The sequence below is a fragment of the Notamacropus eugenii genome, chromosome 4, assembly GCF_028372415.1.
Source record: "Notamacropus eugenii isolate mMacEug1 chromosome 4, mMacEug1.pri_v2, whole genome shotgun sequence".
Lineage (NCBI taxonomy): Eukaryota > Metazoa > Chordata > Mammalia > Diprotodontia > Macropodidae > Notamacropus > Notamacropus eugenii.
Window position 1 is genome coordinate 404,857,948 of NC_092875.1, and position 20,956 is coordinate 404,878,903.

Below are 20,956 nucleotides of genomic sequence, written 5' to 3' on the forward strand. Positions count from 1 at the left end.
AGAATATAGCTTGATTGTGAGATCCAGCTGCCTCCAGCAGTATGGACAAAGGAATCCATCTCTACCTAGACCTCTCTGATTGGTTTTTCTATAATGATATGGGCTTATTGCCTAAAGGCAAGAATTCGCCTAGATTATATTCTGTTTATGCTCTAAACAGAAGTCAGGTCTTCTAGTTGGGGGGAGTCCTGCCCACGATCCCAGAGTACGCACACAGAGGATTTGGGCAATTTCTTCTATTAGCAATGTCCTTCAGAGCCTGACTAACAGGTCTACAGGAGATGGTCCCTGAATGAGGAAACAGAAGGGAAAACCTTAATCCTAATTTAATCATTGGTTACTAATATATAACATATATAATAAGCTAATAATTTCTCGTTCTCTTACCTTTCTTCATACCTCCAGTGCTTAGCATAGTGCGCGGCACATAGTAGATGTGTATATGTGTATTGTGTATAATAATAACAATAATAAATGTGTATTGAATAACAGATTATTGCAATAGCCTACTAGCTGATGTCCCTGTAACTTTCTCCACTCTAGTCCATTCTCTACTTAACTGTCAAACTGACCTTCCTAAAATATAGTTTTGACCACAGCTCTTTTCCATTCCCACCAATCAATAAACTGCAATGAGTCGCTGTCACTTCCAGGATCAAATCTAAAATCCTGTTAAGCTTTCAAAGTTCTTCATAACTTGTCCCCCTTCTGCCTTTCCAATCTTCTTATATCTCACTCTCCAAAATATTATGATGTAGTCATAACTGGCTTCCTTGTGCCTTGCACAAGACACTCCATCACCAGACTGTTTTCACCACCTGTCTGTCACATTTGAACTGTTTTCCTCATCTCTGCTTACTGGCTTCTGGCAAATCACAGCTAAAATTCTACCTTTTGCAAGCAGCTTTTCTTGATCTTACTTAATGTTAGACCCTTCCCTCTAAGCCTATCCTCAAAGTATCCTGTATATACCTTGTTTATCTGTAAAATGAGGGTAAGAAAAGCACCTACTTCCTGGGTTGTTGTGAGGCTAAACAGTGAGATTCAAATGCTGGACATGATTGCACAGTTGTTTACATGTTATCTCACCCATTAAACTGTGACCTCCCTGAGAATAAAGAACTTTTTTTTCTGCATTTCTTTGTATTACCACACTTAGCACAGGGCCTGATACATAACAGGTATTCAATAGGCAGGTGAGTAGCATGGGGGTGGGGGGGAAGGGAGTAGAGTGCTGGGCTTGCAGCCAAGAAGACGAGTTCAAATCCAACCTCAGACACTGCATAACCCTTAGGCATGTTACAACCTGTTTCCTTCACTGTAAAATAGAGATAATAGGTACCTACCTTCCAGGGTTATTGTGAGGATTAAATATTTGTAGCTTTTAGCACGGTGGCAGGCACACAGCATCTGTTATAAAAGCTAGTTGTTATTATGACTGATGGTCTCCATGCTTGTAATACAGTCCTTTTTTTCTTCACAGAATTCCTGGCTTCATTCAAGTTCCAGCTCAAATTTCAATGTCGACAGGAAGTCCATCCTCATCTCTATTTCCCCTCCAATCTCCAGATGCTTGTGTTTTTATCTGGGAAATTACATAGTTTTATGTTTGCCATTTATCTAGATGCCCAGCAAATGCTTGGTGAAATGCAGTTGCCATCCTGTCTATATATTTTACTTTTCGGAACTAGCTGCAGAATTCTTTTCTATGTCTTCAGAGGCAGCAAAACTGCATTTTACAGAGTTGAGACAGCTTCTCTCTTATCTTCCCACATCTAACCTATGATGAAAATTATATACTTTTCTAAGTTATATTTTTTTTAAAATGAGGGGAGGCTGCAATTTGAGATGATTAACAAAAGACAATCTTAGAGTTTGCAGCTAGGTGGTTCAAAGAACATACCTTTATTTTCCAGAGTATATAGCACAGTACTGTTCTTACGGTCACGTCCAACTATCTACTAAACTCCTGGAAAGCAGGAAACCCACCTCTACCTCACTGACCCTGCGGGTAAGGGTTGCATATTCAGCACTTAACAAATGTCTTATTTGTATATATATGTATATATATACAAATATACATACATGCATTCCCATATACATATATGTATACACATGCATAAAATCCTTCCTGAATCAGCAATGTGTCAACATTATCCAGTTCTGAGGATACAAAGTTCCATATATACATACATATGCATATATACACACATACATATGTGTGTATGTATGTATTTTCTTCTGAAATAAAAAATGGGTCTTGCTCACAAAGGTTAAGTAAATAATTTTAAATGGAAAAGTAAACCTGAAGATAGCTTTAATAACTCAGGACCGACTGGTCCCCACGAAGATTAAAAACTACAGAAACCAAGTTTGTAGTAGTCTATGCTGTGCTGTATTGGTTTGATGTAGATTTTTTACAATTTAAAATTTACACTGTAAATACTCGGCCATTAGATTATTCATTCAAATATGCCAGTGTGGAAGAGGGCATCATCTCCACAGCTTACACATGACTTTTTCTTTGTATTCTTTGCAGCACAATGCATGGCACAGAGGAAGGCACATAAGGAACACTCGCTGGGTGACCCACAGAAAGGAAACAGTGACCTTCCTCCCAGCAACGCCTAGTGGACACCACCAACTCTACCACAGAAGCATCAGACGTGAACTCACAACACTCCCAAGTGCAACAGAACAATCCTTGAGAAATACTTAACAAAAACGCAATAAAGCCTAAGTAACATCACATCTCTAAAACTTAAGTACATACGGATCAGACGCCTTGTTCTTGAGTTTGTCTCTGCTGTTCAGGGTCAAGTTTCCTCATCTGCAAAATGAGGGTGTGAAGCGATGGCCTTTCAGCCGATGCTATAACTGACACTCATCAATCTGATAATACACCTATTGAGAAGCAAGGATTACCAAGTTCCACTTCGCAGAAAACCGGCCAAGAGGTTCTTCTGTTGTTCAGTTGTGTCCATTTGGGGTTTTTTTTTTTAACAAAGATTCTGTAGTGGTTTGCCATTTCCTCCTCCAGCTCATTTTACAGATGAAGAAACTGAGGCAATGAGGGTTAAATGACTTGTCCAGGTCATACAGCTGTATCTGAGGGACAGCTTGAACTCAGGAGGAGGAGTCTTCCTGACTCTAGGGTCAGAATATCTACTGAGCCTCCTCACAAAACTAGTTTCTCCTTTTATGCACAGTGCTGACAGTTTATGGATTTTTGAGGTAGAGACCTTTGTTACACTTCTCATTCATACTACAGTAAAAACACATTTGCCTGTCAATTCATGTCTAATTTTGCTCAATCTCAAGGACATGTAACAAAAGTAGCAGTTTCAAGAAAGTGTTGAGGTAAATTTATAACTTTAAATTATATCTTAACTAAGGAAACTACTTTCACAGGATTCAACAGCTAGTTTATCCTTTTCTAGTTCCTGTATTTTTGGAGCACAGCAAGCTAGAAGCAAAAGTGAAAGAAAATTACTTTAAAAGAAAATTTAAGACTATAACAAAAACATTCCCAATTGGAAAGAAGCAGCTGTCTCTCTTAGAAAAAAACCCTACACCTATGCTATGGTCTTACTGTTTATGTGGGTGAGAAAATTCTATTAGCCCTTTATTCTGGGAGCAGTACAAAGGGGAACGTAGGAAGAGAACTTAACAAAGTTCCCTCCTAAATACTTACATGAAATGAGCAGAACCAGAACTTTGCACACAGTAACAGAAACTTTGTGAGATAACCAACTCTGATAGACTTAACTCTTCTCAGCAACGATCAGAGTATTCCAAGGCTCATGTTGGAAAGTGCGATCCACATCCAGAGCAATAACTATGGAGTTTGAAAGCAGATTCAAGCACACCATTTTTTTTCTTTATCCTGGTTTTTCCCTTTTGTTCTGACTCTTCTTTCACAACACGACTAATGTGGAAATATATTTAATGATTCCACATTTATAGCCTATATCAGATTGCATGTTGTCTTGAACAGGAAGGAAAAGAGGGAGGAGGAAAAATTTAGGACTCAAAATCTTATAAAAGTGAATGTTGAACACTAAAAATAAATGAAGTAGAAAAAAAGATGAAGTAGTCATCCCCTTTTAAATCATAAGCTCGCTTTCTCTTTAGCATACAAGAACATAACTTTAAAAAGGAAAAAAAAACATAGGGTGACTATTAGAATCGGGCATTGGCTTAAACTTGTTACCCTGTCCTTGTTTCTACAAAGGTTCATATGCTATTACATTTGAATCTGTTATCAATGTGGGTACTCCCCCTATGGGTTCAAATCACAACACATTCAAGAATTTTCTTGAATTCTAGTCCAACCTCATTTGAGAATTCATTTACCCCATGCCCCGAAGGTTGTTCTTCAGTTCTTTTTGCATTACAGACACCAATGCTAGATTCTGGCTAGCCATTTCTCACTTTCATTACAACTTCTTCTGATCAAAGACGTGCTTGACTATATTTTATGTCTCATGTCATAAAGCTGATGCTGAAATCCACTACACAGGCACTGAAGGCCTGTACTGTGCCATGCTGTAAATCCCTCTGCATCAGTATGAGGGTGGACATTGTAGCTGGTGAGTGAACACAAAGCAAATATCAAGCTAAGAGTTCTATTATCACACATTTGATTCCACTAATAAGAATAGCATATATTCTAGTATATAGAAATCAGAGTAGCTCGCAGTGAGGTCACTGAAAAATCAACCAAAAAAGCTGAAGCAGTCTATGGGTATTTATAAAGTTTTACACACACACACACACAGCATATGTGTATATACATATACACATATGCTGCCCTTCTATATTCTTAAGAGTAATACCAATGATCAAACATTCATGACAATCTTTCTAGAATTAGCAAATTTCAAAATATTAAAATCCTTGCTCACAAAATAGGTTTCTCTTAAGAAAGTACAGGTTGAATTTATGGACATTGTCAGCAACTGGTAATAAAGGAAATGTATCCTTATAACCATTGGGGAATTTTTCCCTATGGAAATATAGTGAAAAGGAAAAAAAATTAAAAAGTACGTGTGTGTGTGTGTGTGTGTGTGTGTGTGTGTGTGTGTGTGTGTATAATAGAAAACAAAATGCATCTATTTTGTAAGCATGGAATACTTGGTAGATAGTTTGCACACTCGCTGTCTAATAAAAGCATACCCTGACTAAAAACTTCTAATATTTTGAAGTTTAAAGGTGGAAGTGTGAAAAACTAAAACTGTCTGAATGCAGGAATAATTGAAATATTTAAGGGCAAAAAAAATGTGAATTAAAGCCAAAAAAATTGTAATTTAGGGTGGTATGCAAACTTAAGACTTCATCAAACATACTTTCACATTTTAAATATAAGACCAAAACTACCAAATGATAAAAGTTAAGTAGGCAAATAGAGAGTAGTATTTAGGTTTCCTACAACGATGACAATATTCATTTATGACAGTGTGTAAGGAATTTAAAGATAATTTGCACAAAACATGAATAGGCAACAATTTGAAGCGAAATTCATTTTTACGTATGATATACTCTTAAGGACTAAACCTATTGGGTCAAATATTAAGTCTTTCAGATATACTGAAATCAACACATTAGGTCCAATGGGGGGGGGGGGGGGGGGGGAAGCATTGTAATAAAATAAGCCATTACCTCTTTTTAAGCTGACCACTTTTATCTCCCAATTTGAACTGAAATTCATTTTCCAGAAACTAACATCTTTTTAGTCTTGTAGCCATGAAGTCACAAAAGTGATCACATGATTCATAACTGTTTCCATTAAGCTGTTCCAAACAATTTTGTCCATCATTTTACAGAAGAGCTGCTCAAACTTAATCCATCTGGTGACTGACTATCCCTCTAAGATCAATGGTATCACAAAACACAACACTGATAGAAACTGGATCCTTGAAGGCTACACATTGACTTAGAAAACCATGAACTGTCTATGTTGTAGTGTATATGTTTTGTTAAAAATTTCTCAATTAAATTTTAATCTAGTTCAGGCTACACTCCCAAGGATATGTGACCAGGATGATTTTGATAACCTCTGTTCTAGATTACAGTCCCTCCAAGGATGAATAAAGTTACGTTTTCTAACCAGGTTCCAACATAAATTCAATAAGCAGTAGAGACCCATGGCCATTATCAGTGCTTTTGGGGGGAAAAAAGTGACCACCACCACCGTTTCTTTTCTCCACTCAAATTCTTCACCAACAACTAGTTTCAAACAGGTCCAAATATATGTTTTACTTAAAAATCTGTTTAGCAAAACCCTTTACCTCCCTTTAAAGGAGCATTAAAATGATTTTGTGTGGACAGTAATGTAAAAATGACAAGTTCAGTAGTTGAGATGGCAACCTACCTGCTCAAAAAATGGAATGAACAAACCCAATTCCAAACTTTCCCAAAAGCTTTATATATACCAATTATGAAAGGTCTTGATTCACATTACATGAAACATCACTGTATTCTTCTCTAATAATGACAGCAGGAAGTTAACTGCTGACAGTTTTTTAAGCACAGAGGACAATTTGGTCCATACCTGAGTAATTTTATCCTCCATTATACTTACAAAATTACTGCAGAGGTGATACGTCAGCAGAGTTTGAAGTTGCCAGAACTATACTGCCTCTGCCTAAAGGCTCCAAGCCTTTTGACTAATTCTGAAATCAGGTCATTTTTCCATCAAAGCTATTTCAACCTAATCCTCAGCATTCCTCCTTTTAAAATCAATAAAGCTATAAAACCCTAACTTTCAAATTAATCATTATTTTGATTTGCAAATAATTCAAGTAATATTTATTAATGCCATTTAAATACCCTAGCAATGCTACTTTAAAATGTCTTTCAAAGTACTCACTTAATGAATTATAGCTTGATTACTTCAATCTTCGTGTTTAGAAGTTGAAGACACCAGAGAACATTCTCTTGACTACTAGGAAATGGAATTTAAGAAACAAGAATTTCCTGGCTGTGAGGATCAAGACATTGTAACACATTGCTCAAATTATGAAACCTTTTTGGTGAAGTTATTTAAAAAGTTTCTGGGATAACTAGAATAACAAACCAGTTGGCTTCCCAGCACCCTCTTTAGTCTTGCAGCTAACCATCTTAAACATATTCTAAACTTTTATGTCTGGATCGAGTTAACTAATGAACCTCAATGGTGACTCTAAGTCTAATTCAAGAGCTCCAGTGATGTGGTTGTCAGTGAACATTATCATATTACTGACTACAGCTAAGAATACGTTGAGATAACTAGACTGCTTATGGCAACTCATTGTATATCTAAAGCCTACTTAATAAAGACAACCTAACCAGAATTAGAACCAAAAGTATTTTAATACCACCTTCTATTATGCCTACAGTCCAAGATTGGGGATGTGTTATTTCTCCAACACTACCTGTCCCCTTTTTTCTTCCTTTTCTCCCAAGGGTTGGAGGGAAAGGGGGTTCAGGAGGAGGACATTGCAAGAGGAAAAAAATAGAGAGGGAAAACCAGTTAAAAGAACTGAAATGTTAGACATAATATTTTAGAAGAAATACAGGCCTAAGGACACATAATTTAAAGCATTTTTTGCTCATAGAACAATTATGCTACAAAATGAAATGAGAATATATTTCATCCACAAGAACAAAGAAGCTAAAAAATTGGAACAAAACAAACCTGTAAAAATGTAAACTTATGTGTTGCTAAAATACTACAAATGGTTCTGGGATTAACTACGGAATTAAAAATAAAGTTTGTTATTATCTAACAGTAATCCATATAATATACTTGTCAAACAATGGGAAATGACTGCTTTTCAAAAGCTTTTTCTAAACTCAAAAACCAATAACCATCTTAAATAAATATGGTACATTTTGTTTTTAATAAAGGCGAGTAAAGCACATTTGTGTTTACAAGACCAATACCTTTGACACTATGCAGTAAGACAATGTTATGAAAATCCAATTTATTTTTCATGTAGTGGACAGATTCAGTAAATGTGAGCAATTTTTTTCCATGTGTAATAACTTATCAAAATATGGTGGTGGGGAGGGGGGGGGTTAATCCACAAGATTCTTCCTTATTGTCCACTCTGAAAATCTTGGATTTTGCAGCACACCCAAATAAAGCTCGAATTTAGATCATTTCCATAAATTTGGAAGAAGTGTGGTGAGTCTTTTCCGTAACATTCACTGCACTACAAATAGTTAAAGAGCAATTATGCTTCAAAAAGTGAACACTATGACAGCTCAGTTCAGGAAATAAAAGTTTTAGTGCACTTTGCTCCAGTTTTAGCCAACATGCTACATTGCCCCATTTTTGTTTGTTTGGGTTTTTTTGCGTACAAAGTGGACTTGAGATTTCCATTGTAAGAAAGAAAGAAGACACTGCAAGTGAAACAGTGTTAAATTGCCCTTTTTTCTTAAAGATCTGGACATTTTAAGACAGAAGCTTTGCAAAACATTACACATTTTTTTTTATTAAATGAGAAACAATCTCATTTGTTACATCGTCACATTGCTAGTCAGAGAAACGCTGCAGTGATGAAGAAAGTCAATGTTGGATCAACCAAAGTCCTCATTTCTACAACATTCATTTACAAAGAAATTATAGTAATGTTCAACACAGCCCAACACAACATTCTTGGTTTTCTTCATAAAGAAGTCCCCCCAATATTTTCTTCTAATGGGGTATTTTACTACATAAATTATAGTTCTTCATTTTTACAATTCACCCCAAACTGTATGAGATGTATCACACTAAAACTTCTAAAGCTGTTAGAGAATCCTTCACACATCATCATCATCTGATGTGTCACTGCTGCTTGTCTCTGTGTCATCATTCTCAAAAGTGGGTTTGAAAGTGCTGTTTTTCCAGGGTCCAAACTTGAAGTCACAGATCAGGCCATTTTTCAAAATACCATTTTTTCTAAGACCATTCTTCTGTAACTGTAATATAAAAATACAAAATGTCCATGTTTTAGCAAATGAAAGAACTGCTACAATAAAATATAACTATGTATCAATACATAATAATCCATACCTACACAAAGGCATCAATAGCATATATAATCTATAAAACTATCTATCTCTGCTCTAAAACTCTGCACACTAAAATAAGAGAGCAAACTAGGAAACATCATGCTACAAAGGAAAAAGCACTAGACTACAAGTCTAATAAAAACGTGTGTTTTTGTCCTAGCTGTTGACATTATGCTTTTTAGTCCTCTGGACTTCAGTTTTTTCACTTGTAATATAAGGTGCTTGGACTAGACCCTGGGAGTATCTTTCAGCTCTAATGGTCTAAGAATCTAATGAAAAAATCCTATGTAAGGAAAACACAAGGTCTGATCCTACTGGCTAAATAAACTACTTTCTAGGTCTAAGTCAGGTACTTTTGGAAGAACCAACTTATATCACCACAAGTAAAAAATGTTTGAAAAAGCATGGTAGGCAGCAGTTTAGAAAAATCTGAGATTTTTAGTGAAATGAAAACTCATGAGTCCACATAAAAGTCAGTCCCATAGTACTATTGGATTGGCAACATCAGGAGTAAAGTGTGAAGTTCTAGGTCAGCCACCCTACTGATAAGCTAGAGAACATTCAGAGGAGGGTTATCTGAAATATGAAGGGTTTTAAGTTCATGGCACATGAAAATTAGTTGACTCAAATGCAGACGTTTAAAGCCTTGTGGAGAATAGACTCAGAAGGGGCATGACCAGTATATTCAAATCATATGGACAGAACTAGGAGTCATTATAACAGGTAGAAATAAGGGGTAAATTAAGATTGGATATGAGACAAAAATTCCTATTAGTCATACAAAAGTAGAATGGCTTGCCTTGCCTTAGTCTTTAAGCAAAAACTAACAAATACTTTCAGGTATGCTGTAAAGGAGATTTTCCCTTAGGTAAAGACTAGACTAGGCTGCTGAGCACTTACATCTTTGAAATTCTGTGATCTCTCTGCCAGTCCATTAAATGGTATCTTATGATGTCAAAGACTTACACTCTCATACTCTGTTTCTATTTTAAGTCATATTTTAAGTTTCATTGTTTTAATGAAAACTCCAACTCCTTACCTAGTACTAGGTCTAATTAGAGTCTATATTTAAATCCAGATATATTTATTAAGCAATGTCTCAGAGAGGAAATGGATTGTAAGTTGCAATCCTGTTAATGAAGTTAAAAGTGTGTTCTTAACACCACTGTAATTCCAACTGCATTGGATGTAGATCTCATACCTGAAGTTCACAAGCTATATGTAGTAGAATGGGCTGCACTACATACTATGATCTCTAGAAATTGCCCATTTATATAGTTTATATAGTTTCTTTTAGGTAAAATTACAAATCATCTTGGTGGATAAAACTGTTTTTCTAACACAATTATTAACAGCTCACTATCTACCTGTGCCATGACAAGCTGACTTTTAGGTTAAGTTTCTGATCTCAAATATCTTGGGTCATCAGCGTTTTTCTTTCATTAATAAAAACAAAAACCTATGTGTGAGTAAAATGTAGGGCAATCAATTTCTCCTTTCTGATTAAAAACTGATCCCTAAATATTCCACTGTCATTCTGACAGCTACCTCTTTAAAAAGACCAATGTGGTTTCCTATGAATTTTTTTTATTTTGAAAGAGATATGACTGAAGCAGTTAAATCAATGGAGTAAAATAATAGAGCTGGCTACTGTATTAATTTCCTTCAAACAAGCTCAAGATGATTTACAGATAACTAGTAAAATAAGAGGGTTGGATCAGATTTATGATCCTACGATCTAAAGAAAACTACCATCACAATTAATTTTATAGATGAGAGAAAGAGATACACAAATAAAGAGACAGACACATGGATAGGAGAGGGGGAAGAGAGGATGAGGGAGAAAGATAAGCACCCCAAAAGAAATAGTAAAAATTGAGATAGAATTGGGCACATATACCATGCCATCACCAAATTCAATGCAATACTGAGAAGACACAGGATAACAAAACATGAAGTTTTAGAATGAAAATTGTTTTTCTTTAAAAAAAAAAAAAAGATCTAAAAGTTAAAATATTATGCTGGGAAAATTATATAGGTGAATACTAGAGCCTCCAAATACATTTTTTGCAGAAATTATGCAAGGCCCTATTTCACTTTTTTATTTATTTTTCCTTTATAGATGTGATGAAGTTAAAATGGTATTAAATATTATTACATTATATCACTGGGGGGGAATTTCATAATGATGTGCTTCATTCCACAAAGATTTCTTTCTGAGTTATAAGAAAGTAAAATAACAGTATTATTACAGCAACTAGGCTAAAAAGCTTATGAGAACTGTTGTTTTTAAAGCAAAATATATCCACAATTCTTCCAACTAAAGCTGTGCATACCTCTGAATATAAAGCATAATTTTACCCATTTATGATCCCAAATAAAACTACTTATCTTTACTTATGCCACTTAGAAAAAAATAAATAAAATTATAAGGAACACTTGTCTCTTATAATAAATTACAGTTATTACCTGTTCACTAATAACTTGGAATTCCCTCATCTCATCCTCTGTTAAGGGAGCACATGTTTCATCATTTTCACTGTCTTCCTGCCAACCCATTTCCTTTAACAACCTTAAAAAAAAAAAAAAGATTTGAAATAAAATATGATAAAAACACTTTGCCTTAGGTAGGAAAACATTTATAATGTACTTAACAGATATGGAGCCAACATCTGTCAGTGCTCTACTGGCAAAAAGAATCCTAAAGTAAGTCTAAATGGAAATAAAATTGCTTTGTCTCACATCAGGTATGAAAACTACCCATCACTAAAACTTTTGAATTAAGATAGCTAAAACAGTTTGCCACAGATCACAGGGAGCAGTAGGATTACTCTTCTTTGACTGAGCTTGTCATATACCTCATAGATTTTTCTACTTCTAAAGCAATCCTGAAACAGCTATTTCAGTTGTCATGACAATGTGAAATACAATCTATGAATTAAAATAACCTTCAGAAAAGAAAATATTTGGAAAAGATAATAGACTTCTCAAAGTGTGTATACACAGTTGTATTTTTTAATCTCAAAAGGACACTTATGGTAAAAAACCATCGATATGAGCCAATATAAGTGAACACGCTAACAGAGAGGCAATGTGACCTCCAAGTATATAAACTGCCAGTACTTAGCTTGATGTTTTGGACAGGATTGGCCCTCAACAAACGTGCAATAACCACACCCTTATTTAACTTGTCTCACTTTACAATCTGCAAGACTTGATGCAATGTCTTAAATGTAATTATCTGGCTGACTGGAGTGAGGGGAGTAGGAGGTCTGGACCTTTGATTTAACTAATCTAAGGAGCTCACCAATGAGGAAACTCCTACCAGAGCGCACTGGTCATTGTTCTGCAACTTACAACTCATGCGATACAGAGTTGCATGAGTCACTGGCAGTTAAGTGATTTACCCAGGCATCACAGGGGCTAGTATTACCAGAGCTGAAACTTGAACCTTGGTCTTCCTGGCTCTAAGACTAGCTTATCATACACTATGCTATGTGGCATCTATCTACCTGATTATGTAAAACATCATGATCATTAACACTTATAAACAATTATGGTATAAGTAATTATTATTTTGCTTAGTAAAATTTAAAATATATCATATTGAAGGTATAAAATTATACTGTTATAGAGAAAAAATTAGAAGCCATGGCGGGAATTTCAATGAAATTTTTAATATACACAATACAGTAAACTAGTCTCATTATGGGCAGAAGTGTCATCACATCAAGATACTAACATTTCTGTATCCAATAATGAGGAAAAAGAAATTGTACTCAATGAAGTTGGGAAAGTTGGGCAAGCTAAAACTGACTAAATACATACTAAGGAAATGCATGCTGGAGGGAACAATTTCAAAAAAACTCAAGAATCAATTTTCAAGATATCAACAAGGAAGGCAAGACTCCAGTCTAATGGAAAAGACCTCTGTCATCATTGATACAAAAAAGGTAAGCAAGAAGACACCAGAAAATAAGTGAGAAAAAATTGGGGAGAGAGAGTGTGTGAGAAGCAAAATAGGGAGTTATGGTATGAATCAAGGGATAAAATATTAATTTTTTCCCACTACCATATAAATCCATAGGTAGGGAACTGATTACCTTAATTCAAAACTAAAATACATGGACTATATTTCTTAAAAAGAATAAAATGGTCTTCAATCAAAGCAACAACATGAAGAAAAGTCCACATGCAGAAGAGAGAAGTTTTTAAAGAAGGATTTCCAAAGGATGGTGCTACAAGTAGTCTTATCCAAGGCTTCATGGTACAGACATAACTGGAGTTTTTGAAGGAACATTCAGTTTCTAACTAAGCTGGACAGGCTCTGGAATTTGGGACCAGTGATACACCTGTATGCTTGTCATTCTATTAGGTTAAAATCTTGCCTAACCAAGGTCAGAGTTATCTATAGAATAACTGCTTATCAGACAACTGTTGTTTGCTCACAGCAACTCATGTACACCAGTTATAAAGGAGAGTGGAGGTGTTGGGGGGGGGGGGGGATTCAGATCTTGCAATGTTAGTGGGAGATCTCATAACAATGAAATCCTAGATCTTTAGGAGTATTGAACTACTATCAATTGTGACTCTAAAACCCAGTTTTTTAGAGCCTGCTATAAAATACTGACAAGAGAAATCAGCTTAATCTACTGCTACAATCAAACAAAATGTTGTGTATGGTTAACAGAGTTATTAAGAGACTTATAAAATCAAAAGACATAAAATTAGCCTAAAGCACAACTATGCCCTTCCATTCCTCAAAAAAAAAAAAAAAAAAGAGTGCTATCAGGAATCAGACAAAGTGATAGTAGCACCAGTTAGTAACCAAGTGACTCCAGGGAGACCAAAGCCAAAGTTTTGTCACACACACAAAAAATGTTCAATTCAAAAAGAGCAGGAGGACAGGAGTGTGAAATGGTTAGAAATAGCTGACAGATTCTTCACCATAGAATCTAAGCTGTGAGTCCAGAAAAAACATCAGAAATTAACAAAAGTCATAATCAATTTTCAGTCAAGTTGGCAATAGCTATAACTCAGTTTCTTATAATCTATTACATGACATGATCGTATAATCTTACCGTCTACTTTTAAGCATACTCTGCCTATAGAAGGTTATGTTCCATAATAACTGTTCGATAATGCATGTGGAAACACATAGCATTACAAAGCCTGACACAAGACTAGAAAAAAGAAGCTAAAATGATTGCAATGCAAGCACCTCTATACAAAATTATAGGGTTATCCTAGCTGATGTCATTATTTAACAAAAGGATTATATTATGAGACACATCACAGAAAACTAGATTATAAATGTTACTTCATAGCAGCCAAAAATAAAGACTATTAAAAAATTAGGTCTTCAAAGACTATAATTATACACACACACACACACACACACACACACACACACCCCACACTATATGTACGGTTATATATAAAAAACTATACATGATTTTGTATGTATAACTATATATGATTATATAGTTTTATATATATGTATTTGTATACATATATCTATGTACATGTGCATAATATATGTGTCTATGTATAATATTGACTAGCCTCCCTTTTCCTCAGATACTATTTCTTATACAATGGGAAGCTTGGGGAAAAAAAGTTCTACACACGCTCCCCTTCACTTCCTTCCTATGGTTGGTAATAACTCCTGACTCCCAGTCACCTCCCCTTAACCCCTCAGAAAAAGTCATCAATAAGGAAAACCTACCCAATATGGATTAATATCATATTGGACTGGAAAAACGTAATAGGAAGATAAGTGTGCATTGGTACTCACTGTGATTCATTTGTATCACGTTTCCAATGAGCCTGCCTAGTAACTTTTCCAATCAAATCAATTAATAAAAACTCAGATGAGTTACAAATCAGGAAGACTAAAGAGATATGAATCTCAAGCTAGTTATGTAACTGCAAAACATCACTAGTTAGAGCAACTATATATGGGATGCATCAATCAATCTAGGAAGAAAAAGACTAAAAATGGACATGAATAACATTTGTTCCCCTAAGACGTTACAAAAGCTAACTATATAACTTGGTTGAAAAGGAGGTTTATCCCTCATTAATTATAATAAAATCAACTCCATGTTCCTAATGATAGGTCAACCAATAAGTAACTTTTTGAGTAACTTCTTTATGTACTCATAAGACTCAGTTCCTGACTTCAAGGAGCTTAAAATTTAATAGGTAAAAAACACGTATGAGAATAATTCAAGAAAATAACTCATTAGCACTTAACTGCCTAAGTGATATGACAAGTTACAAATGAAATACTTCCTTTCCTACTTTAAAAAGTATTCTAATTACTATTCTAGCATCATTTTTTTGCTCTAGTAAGTCATGTCCTTTTAATTATTAAAAAGAGGTCTAGTGGGATAATTAAATAAAATTCTATGTATCATTGGAAAGAAGGCACAGAATTAGCCTTAAGCAAAACCATACCCTCAATCAAGATAACTGAAAGGTGGAGTTAATTATTATCAACCTTAACTCAAATCTTTCAATTTTTACATTCCTGCTAATAATGGACACAGGTCAAAAAAAAACCCAAAATAAAGCATAGGTTCAGTAACTATTTACTGATAGGGTCTACTAGGTCACATAGTTTGCTATCTTAAGACTGCAAAAATCAATGAAATTTATCCTATTACCTGTAAAATTCAACAACTAATACTACAGAGTTTGTGGATGGTAGAGGAGATAAAGGTGTCAGGCTTGGAGTCAGAAGGACTGGAGTGCAAATTCATCCTTCAGACACTAACTAGCCATGAGATTCCAAGCAAATTTCCTTAACCTCTTTTAGCCTCACTTTCCTCATCTATAAAATGGACATAGAAGAGCCATTACTTCACATGGTTGTTGTGAAAATTAAATGAGATCATCTATAAAGTGCTTTTAAATCTTAAAGTTCTACAGAAAGATTAGCTATTATTACAGTCAAAGATTTAAAGCTTACAGTCACTGAGATTTCCCCTAATGACAGTACATGCTAAAATGATGTGCATTTTGAAAACATTAATCATTTGGTAATCTGAGTATCAGCAAACATGAAGATTTTCACATAGAACAAAAAAAAGGGGGGGGGGACCTAAACATGAAACTGATTCTACTATATAATGCTTATCTCCCTTTTTGTTCCTTCAAAGCATACAATAAATTTAGCATTAGTTCCCAAACTATCCCACTTGTCCAAACCTCCCATGTCCTCTCCCCTGTGTATCTTTTTGGTGCTTCACTGAAACTCATCCTTATTTTTTTGGACCACTATTCCTACATTTGCCCTGCTCCTTCACTGTCCCACAAAAGAGGCAGAGATATCACCTAAAATTTTCCTTTTTCATTAATAAGCCTACTCAAATAAAACAAACTGACAAATTAGCCATGTCTCAAAATGTGTTTCATTCTGCACTTCTCCTTCATTTCTTTGTCAAGAGAAGGGAAGTCTATGTGATGACATAGTTCCTCTGAAATCATGGTTGGTCTCTATGTGTATTTCAATGATGATAAAAATCAAGATTATTTCAAGTCAGAAAAAAAAACAGGAAAAAAATTATGAGCTATTTCAGAATGATTCATATGTGGTCAGTAAAAATCTAAAATATCTAAAGATATTTTTATTGTTTTCAAGAATACAGTTACACAAATTGGTAACTAACGAGATATAATCACACAGTTCTTAACAGTTACCCATAATATTTGCATGATTACATGTAAATATCATATGCGTGAAGGTAATTCATTAAACACTGTGCCAGTGATTTTATTACACCACTCATTACCATGCAAACTCTCTGCAGACAATCCAAAGACAAAGTTTTAGTTTAAATTACCATAAATTTCAAATTAGTGGAGACTGGCAGCAAATTTGCACTAATTTAAAAACGTTTCTGAAGGCTACAAAAATCAAACAAGAATCATTAGGTTCACTCTTTGAAATAATCTTTACCATTCAATACAGGTAATAGCTACAAGAAATAATAATATTTGACAAAGTAAAAGAAAATGAATTTAATACTAACCTGTGTTCTGCCTCAAGTGAACTTGAAAGGACATCAGCTTGTGGAAAGGTAGAAGACCGAATGATCTGTTGGGAAATCATGGAGGCATTGCCATTCTCTTGAGAAATTTCATTTTCATCAAAATTTCGGTTTATGTCCCTTTCATGGTGAGTGTTGTTGCTATTATGCAAATTAAATGAGTCATCATCCTAATAATTTCAGAGAGTAAAAAATTACAATTACACATCACAGAAGTCCTGAAGAGGATTATAAAATACTTTCTAAAAATTCTTGATACATAGCTTAAAAGAATTATTCACAAATTTGTGATTCAACACGTAAAATTTACTAATGAAACTATCATAAATCCCATCTATTCCCTGGGAGTTATCTAAACTAGAGGTATACCACTGGTACAAAATAAACATATCACTCAAATTTATTTTTCATAAATCATGTTTCCTTTTGACTTCCTTTAGAATAATCTCAAAGATGTGTCTCCAAATTTAAAATTTCAGGTGCTTCAAATAATTATTTTTCTCATACTGTAGTTTCCTTTAACTATTTTACATTTCTTCATAGATTCTATATACTGCTGAAAATACTTCAGTAGCAAGGCAATACTGCATGCCTGCAATGACCCTCAAGGTATACTGTTTCTTAAAGAATAATGGGGTAAAGACAATATTCCAGTCAAGGATCTCTGCCAACATGAGGCTTTCTTGTCAGAACTGCAGGATATATTACTTAGGGGTAATAGCTCTTTTCATAAGAATGAATAACTTGCCCCTGACAGGAAGACAGGTTCATGATTGTTGCAAGTGGCAATGGCTATTTTATGTCTTCTGTTCCTCACCAAAGAGGATGGCATACATTAGATGATATCAAGGCAGTTTACTTTAGTAGAAAAAAGATAAAGCGCATTTTTTCTCCCTCCCTCATTTCCTCATCCCCACCCCCCCTCCACTGAGACTGGAATCATTAAAGACTGGAGTTTGAACCCAGCCTCAGACTGATGTGACTCTGGGCCAGTTACTTAAACTGTTTGCTTCAGTTTCCTCAAATCTGGCTGTTGTGAGGATCAAAGAAGGTAAAGCCTGTGTCTAGTGCTTTAGTACTGCATGTTGTTGTTAGTCAGTCAAGTCCAATTCTTCATGATTCCATCTGGGATTTTCTTTGCAAAGACACAGAAGTGGTTTGCCATTTCCTTTTCCAGTTCATATGACATATGAAGAAATGGAGGTAAAAAGGGTTAAGTGACTTGCCCAGGGTCACAGAGTTAAGTGTGTAAGACCAGATTTGAACTCGGCAAGATGAGCCTTCCTGACTCCAAGCCCAGCACTCTATCCAAGACCTAGACTCTAACCTACACCAGCTGCCCTAAATACCATGTAAATGTTAGCTATCACTATGATAGATAAAAAAGCTTTTATTCTAACCATGAGATATTTCTATCACACATAAAAGCTCAAGCACATAAAATCAAGTATCGATCATTAGCTTGACAAAATGTACCTGGCTTAGTCAATTTATCAAAGATCTTATTTGTTCAAGCTCGTTTTCCCCTGTTCATTACTGGTATTGTTATTCACAGTATTGTTATTCATGAACAAGAGTTCCGACAGCACAGATAGGCAAGGACTGGCTGAGATCTAAATTACTGGAAAGAGTACCCCAAATCAATGTAATCACACAATCACTAGAGCACTATTAATATTTAAATTTATAATCAGAGGCAATATGGCATACAGAGAAGAAAGCCTTGGAGATAGGAGACAGAAGTACTCTAGAAGTGCCTACACCAGTGTAATCATATGTCCAATCCCACGTAGTTCTTTTGATTTTTCTTTATTCTCTCTTCATGTTTTTATTTTTTTATGTTATTTCTTGTGGTATAACAATCTATCACACAAATATACTTTGTTCAACCACAATTTCTTAAGTGTGATTGTCAAGTCATCTTATGTACCAAGTCACCTGTTGTGATCATTAATTTCATGTATTAAAATTATTCTGAGCACAATGACTTATCTAGCTAAGCTTGATTTGTATTAACAATTCAACTGATGAATAAATATGCCTGCAATTAAACTATGTCAATCAAAGGTTTTATAAACTCAGTTACCTTTTCTGGTCCAATATGACTTCCATCTTCATGTTCTTCCTCCACTCTGTCCCTTTTCAAAGCTTTTAAGAATTCACTCTTCTTATCAGTGCGCATCCGAGTCAGTTTGGTTAGACGAGGCTGATTGAGTTTGTCCACAGGAGAAGAGGAATTTGAGCGATTACACTAATGGGAAAAATACAAATAATGACAAATTCCTGAGACAGAAATAACAATTAACTAGACAACATAATGAGTTGTTTTCATAAAGAGTACCTAAATTCACAATTAATATGGTTTTATTACCTGTATTAATATTAGAATAACAACAGTTCCCCACATTTCCTGTACATTCAAATTTGAAAAAAAAAAAAATTCTTTTCTTGAAGCACAAATTTCCTTTTATCAACAAAAGCAGGAAACTTCTGATGGATGGGTTGCCATTAGTGGTTTTGGTTTAAAACTAAGATTTTTTTGGCACTTCATACAACTCATTGTGGCAATACTTAAACACTTCATTTACTAGAGATAACTAAAATTCATTATCTTTCCCCTGAAATATACTCTTCTCCCTAGCTTCCCTATTTCTGATGAGCACACCGCTACTACCCTTCTTAAATCTCCCCCTTTCAATCACTGCCCTCTCCCCTCTTGATTAATGTTAGTTCCTAAGCCTCCAGAATATTTTTTACAACCACTAACACCATCATAACCACCTTTGAAGGTTTCATCCACTCCTGCTTTGGGGTTGCTAATTGGTCTCCCTGCCTCCAGTCTCTTCCCTCTCCAAAACATGGTCCAAAGTTGCCAAATATATCTCCTAAAATTGTTTAAGAAGTTTTTGTGCCTCTCTCTTACGCCCCAGTTCCTAGAGTCTAGAATAAAACACAAACTCCTTTGTTTGACATTTAAAATACTTTACCTCCTGTATTTCCAGGTTGATTAAACACTGCTCACTTCCTTCACATACTCTTATGTTCCAAACAAACTGACCCTACTTGCTGTTGTGACTCTGCTTGAAATACTACCTCTGGATGCCACACCTCTAACACCTTCCCACCATGACTCCTCATTTTCTCTATTTGGATGTTCCTTTAAGATTTAGTAAAGGGGGGTGGGGCCAAGATGGCAGAGTACAAAGACACAAACACTCTAGCGCTTCCCCCACAGCCCACAAAATACCTGTAAAAAATGACTCTTAACAAATTCTAGACCAGCAGAAGCCACAGAACAACACAGTGAAAGAGGTTTCCAGCCAAATGTAACCTGGAAGGCTGATGGTAAAGGTCTATCTCACAGAGACACTGAGCAGAGCAGAGTGTAGCCCGGGCCACGCAGCACAGGGAGGAAGAGGACCAGAACAGACCTCCGGGGCAGAATTCCCAGCAGGGAGGGTCCCAGATCCCTCAACCCACAAGCCACAAAGAAAGCTCCAAAGGTCAGTGCAGGAGGACGTTCCCAGCTGGGTGAGAGGGGAGCGGGGCGGGGTGCCCCCAGCATTGGTCCCAGGTGGCTGCAGCAGGCAAAGCAGCCTGGGTCCATTGTCCAGGCAGCTCAGCTTAAAGCATCTGGGGGAAATGAGCAGGGGATCCAAACCTCAGCCTTGAGCATGGTACTGGGGAGAGGAGCACTAGGACCCTCCTTTTGACAAAGGATTCAGAACTCAAGTAACTGGCTGGGAAAATGCCCAAAGAAAGGAAAAAAAGTAAGAGTACAGAAGGTTACTTTCTTGGTGAACAGGTGTCTCCTTCTATCCTTTCATGAGGAAAAACAAGGCATACTGCCAGAGGAA

General features: G+C 35.6%; 1 protein-coding gene across 5 annotated transcripts in view; it reads right to left on the bottom strand.

Moving 5' to 3' along the window:
* Positions 1–8,453: 8,453 nt before the first annotated feature.
* GPBP1 (GC-rich promoter binding protein 1) overlaps positions 8,454–20,956 on the bottom strand; it is a 109,675-nt gene continuing 97,172 nt past the window's right edge. For all 5 annotated transcript variants that reach the window (XM_072605583.1, XM_072605581.1, XM_072605582.1 and 2 more), the window contains 4 exons: positions 19,186–19,350; positions 17,082–17,269; positions 11,512–11,614; positions 8,454–8,949 (listed from right to left, as the gene is read on the bottom strand). In XM_072605583.1, coding sequence (XP_072461684.1) covers positions 8,791–8,949; positions 11,512–11,614; positions 17,082–17,269; positions 19,186–19,350 — 615 coding nt within the window. In that variant the 3' untranslated portion in view covers positions 8,454–8,790. The remainder of the gene's footprint in view (positions 8,950–11,511; positions 11,615–17,081; positions 17,270–19,185; positions 19,351–20,956) is intronic.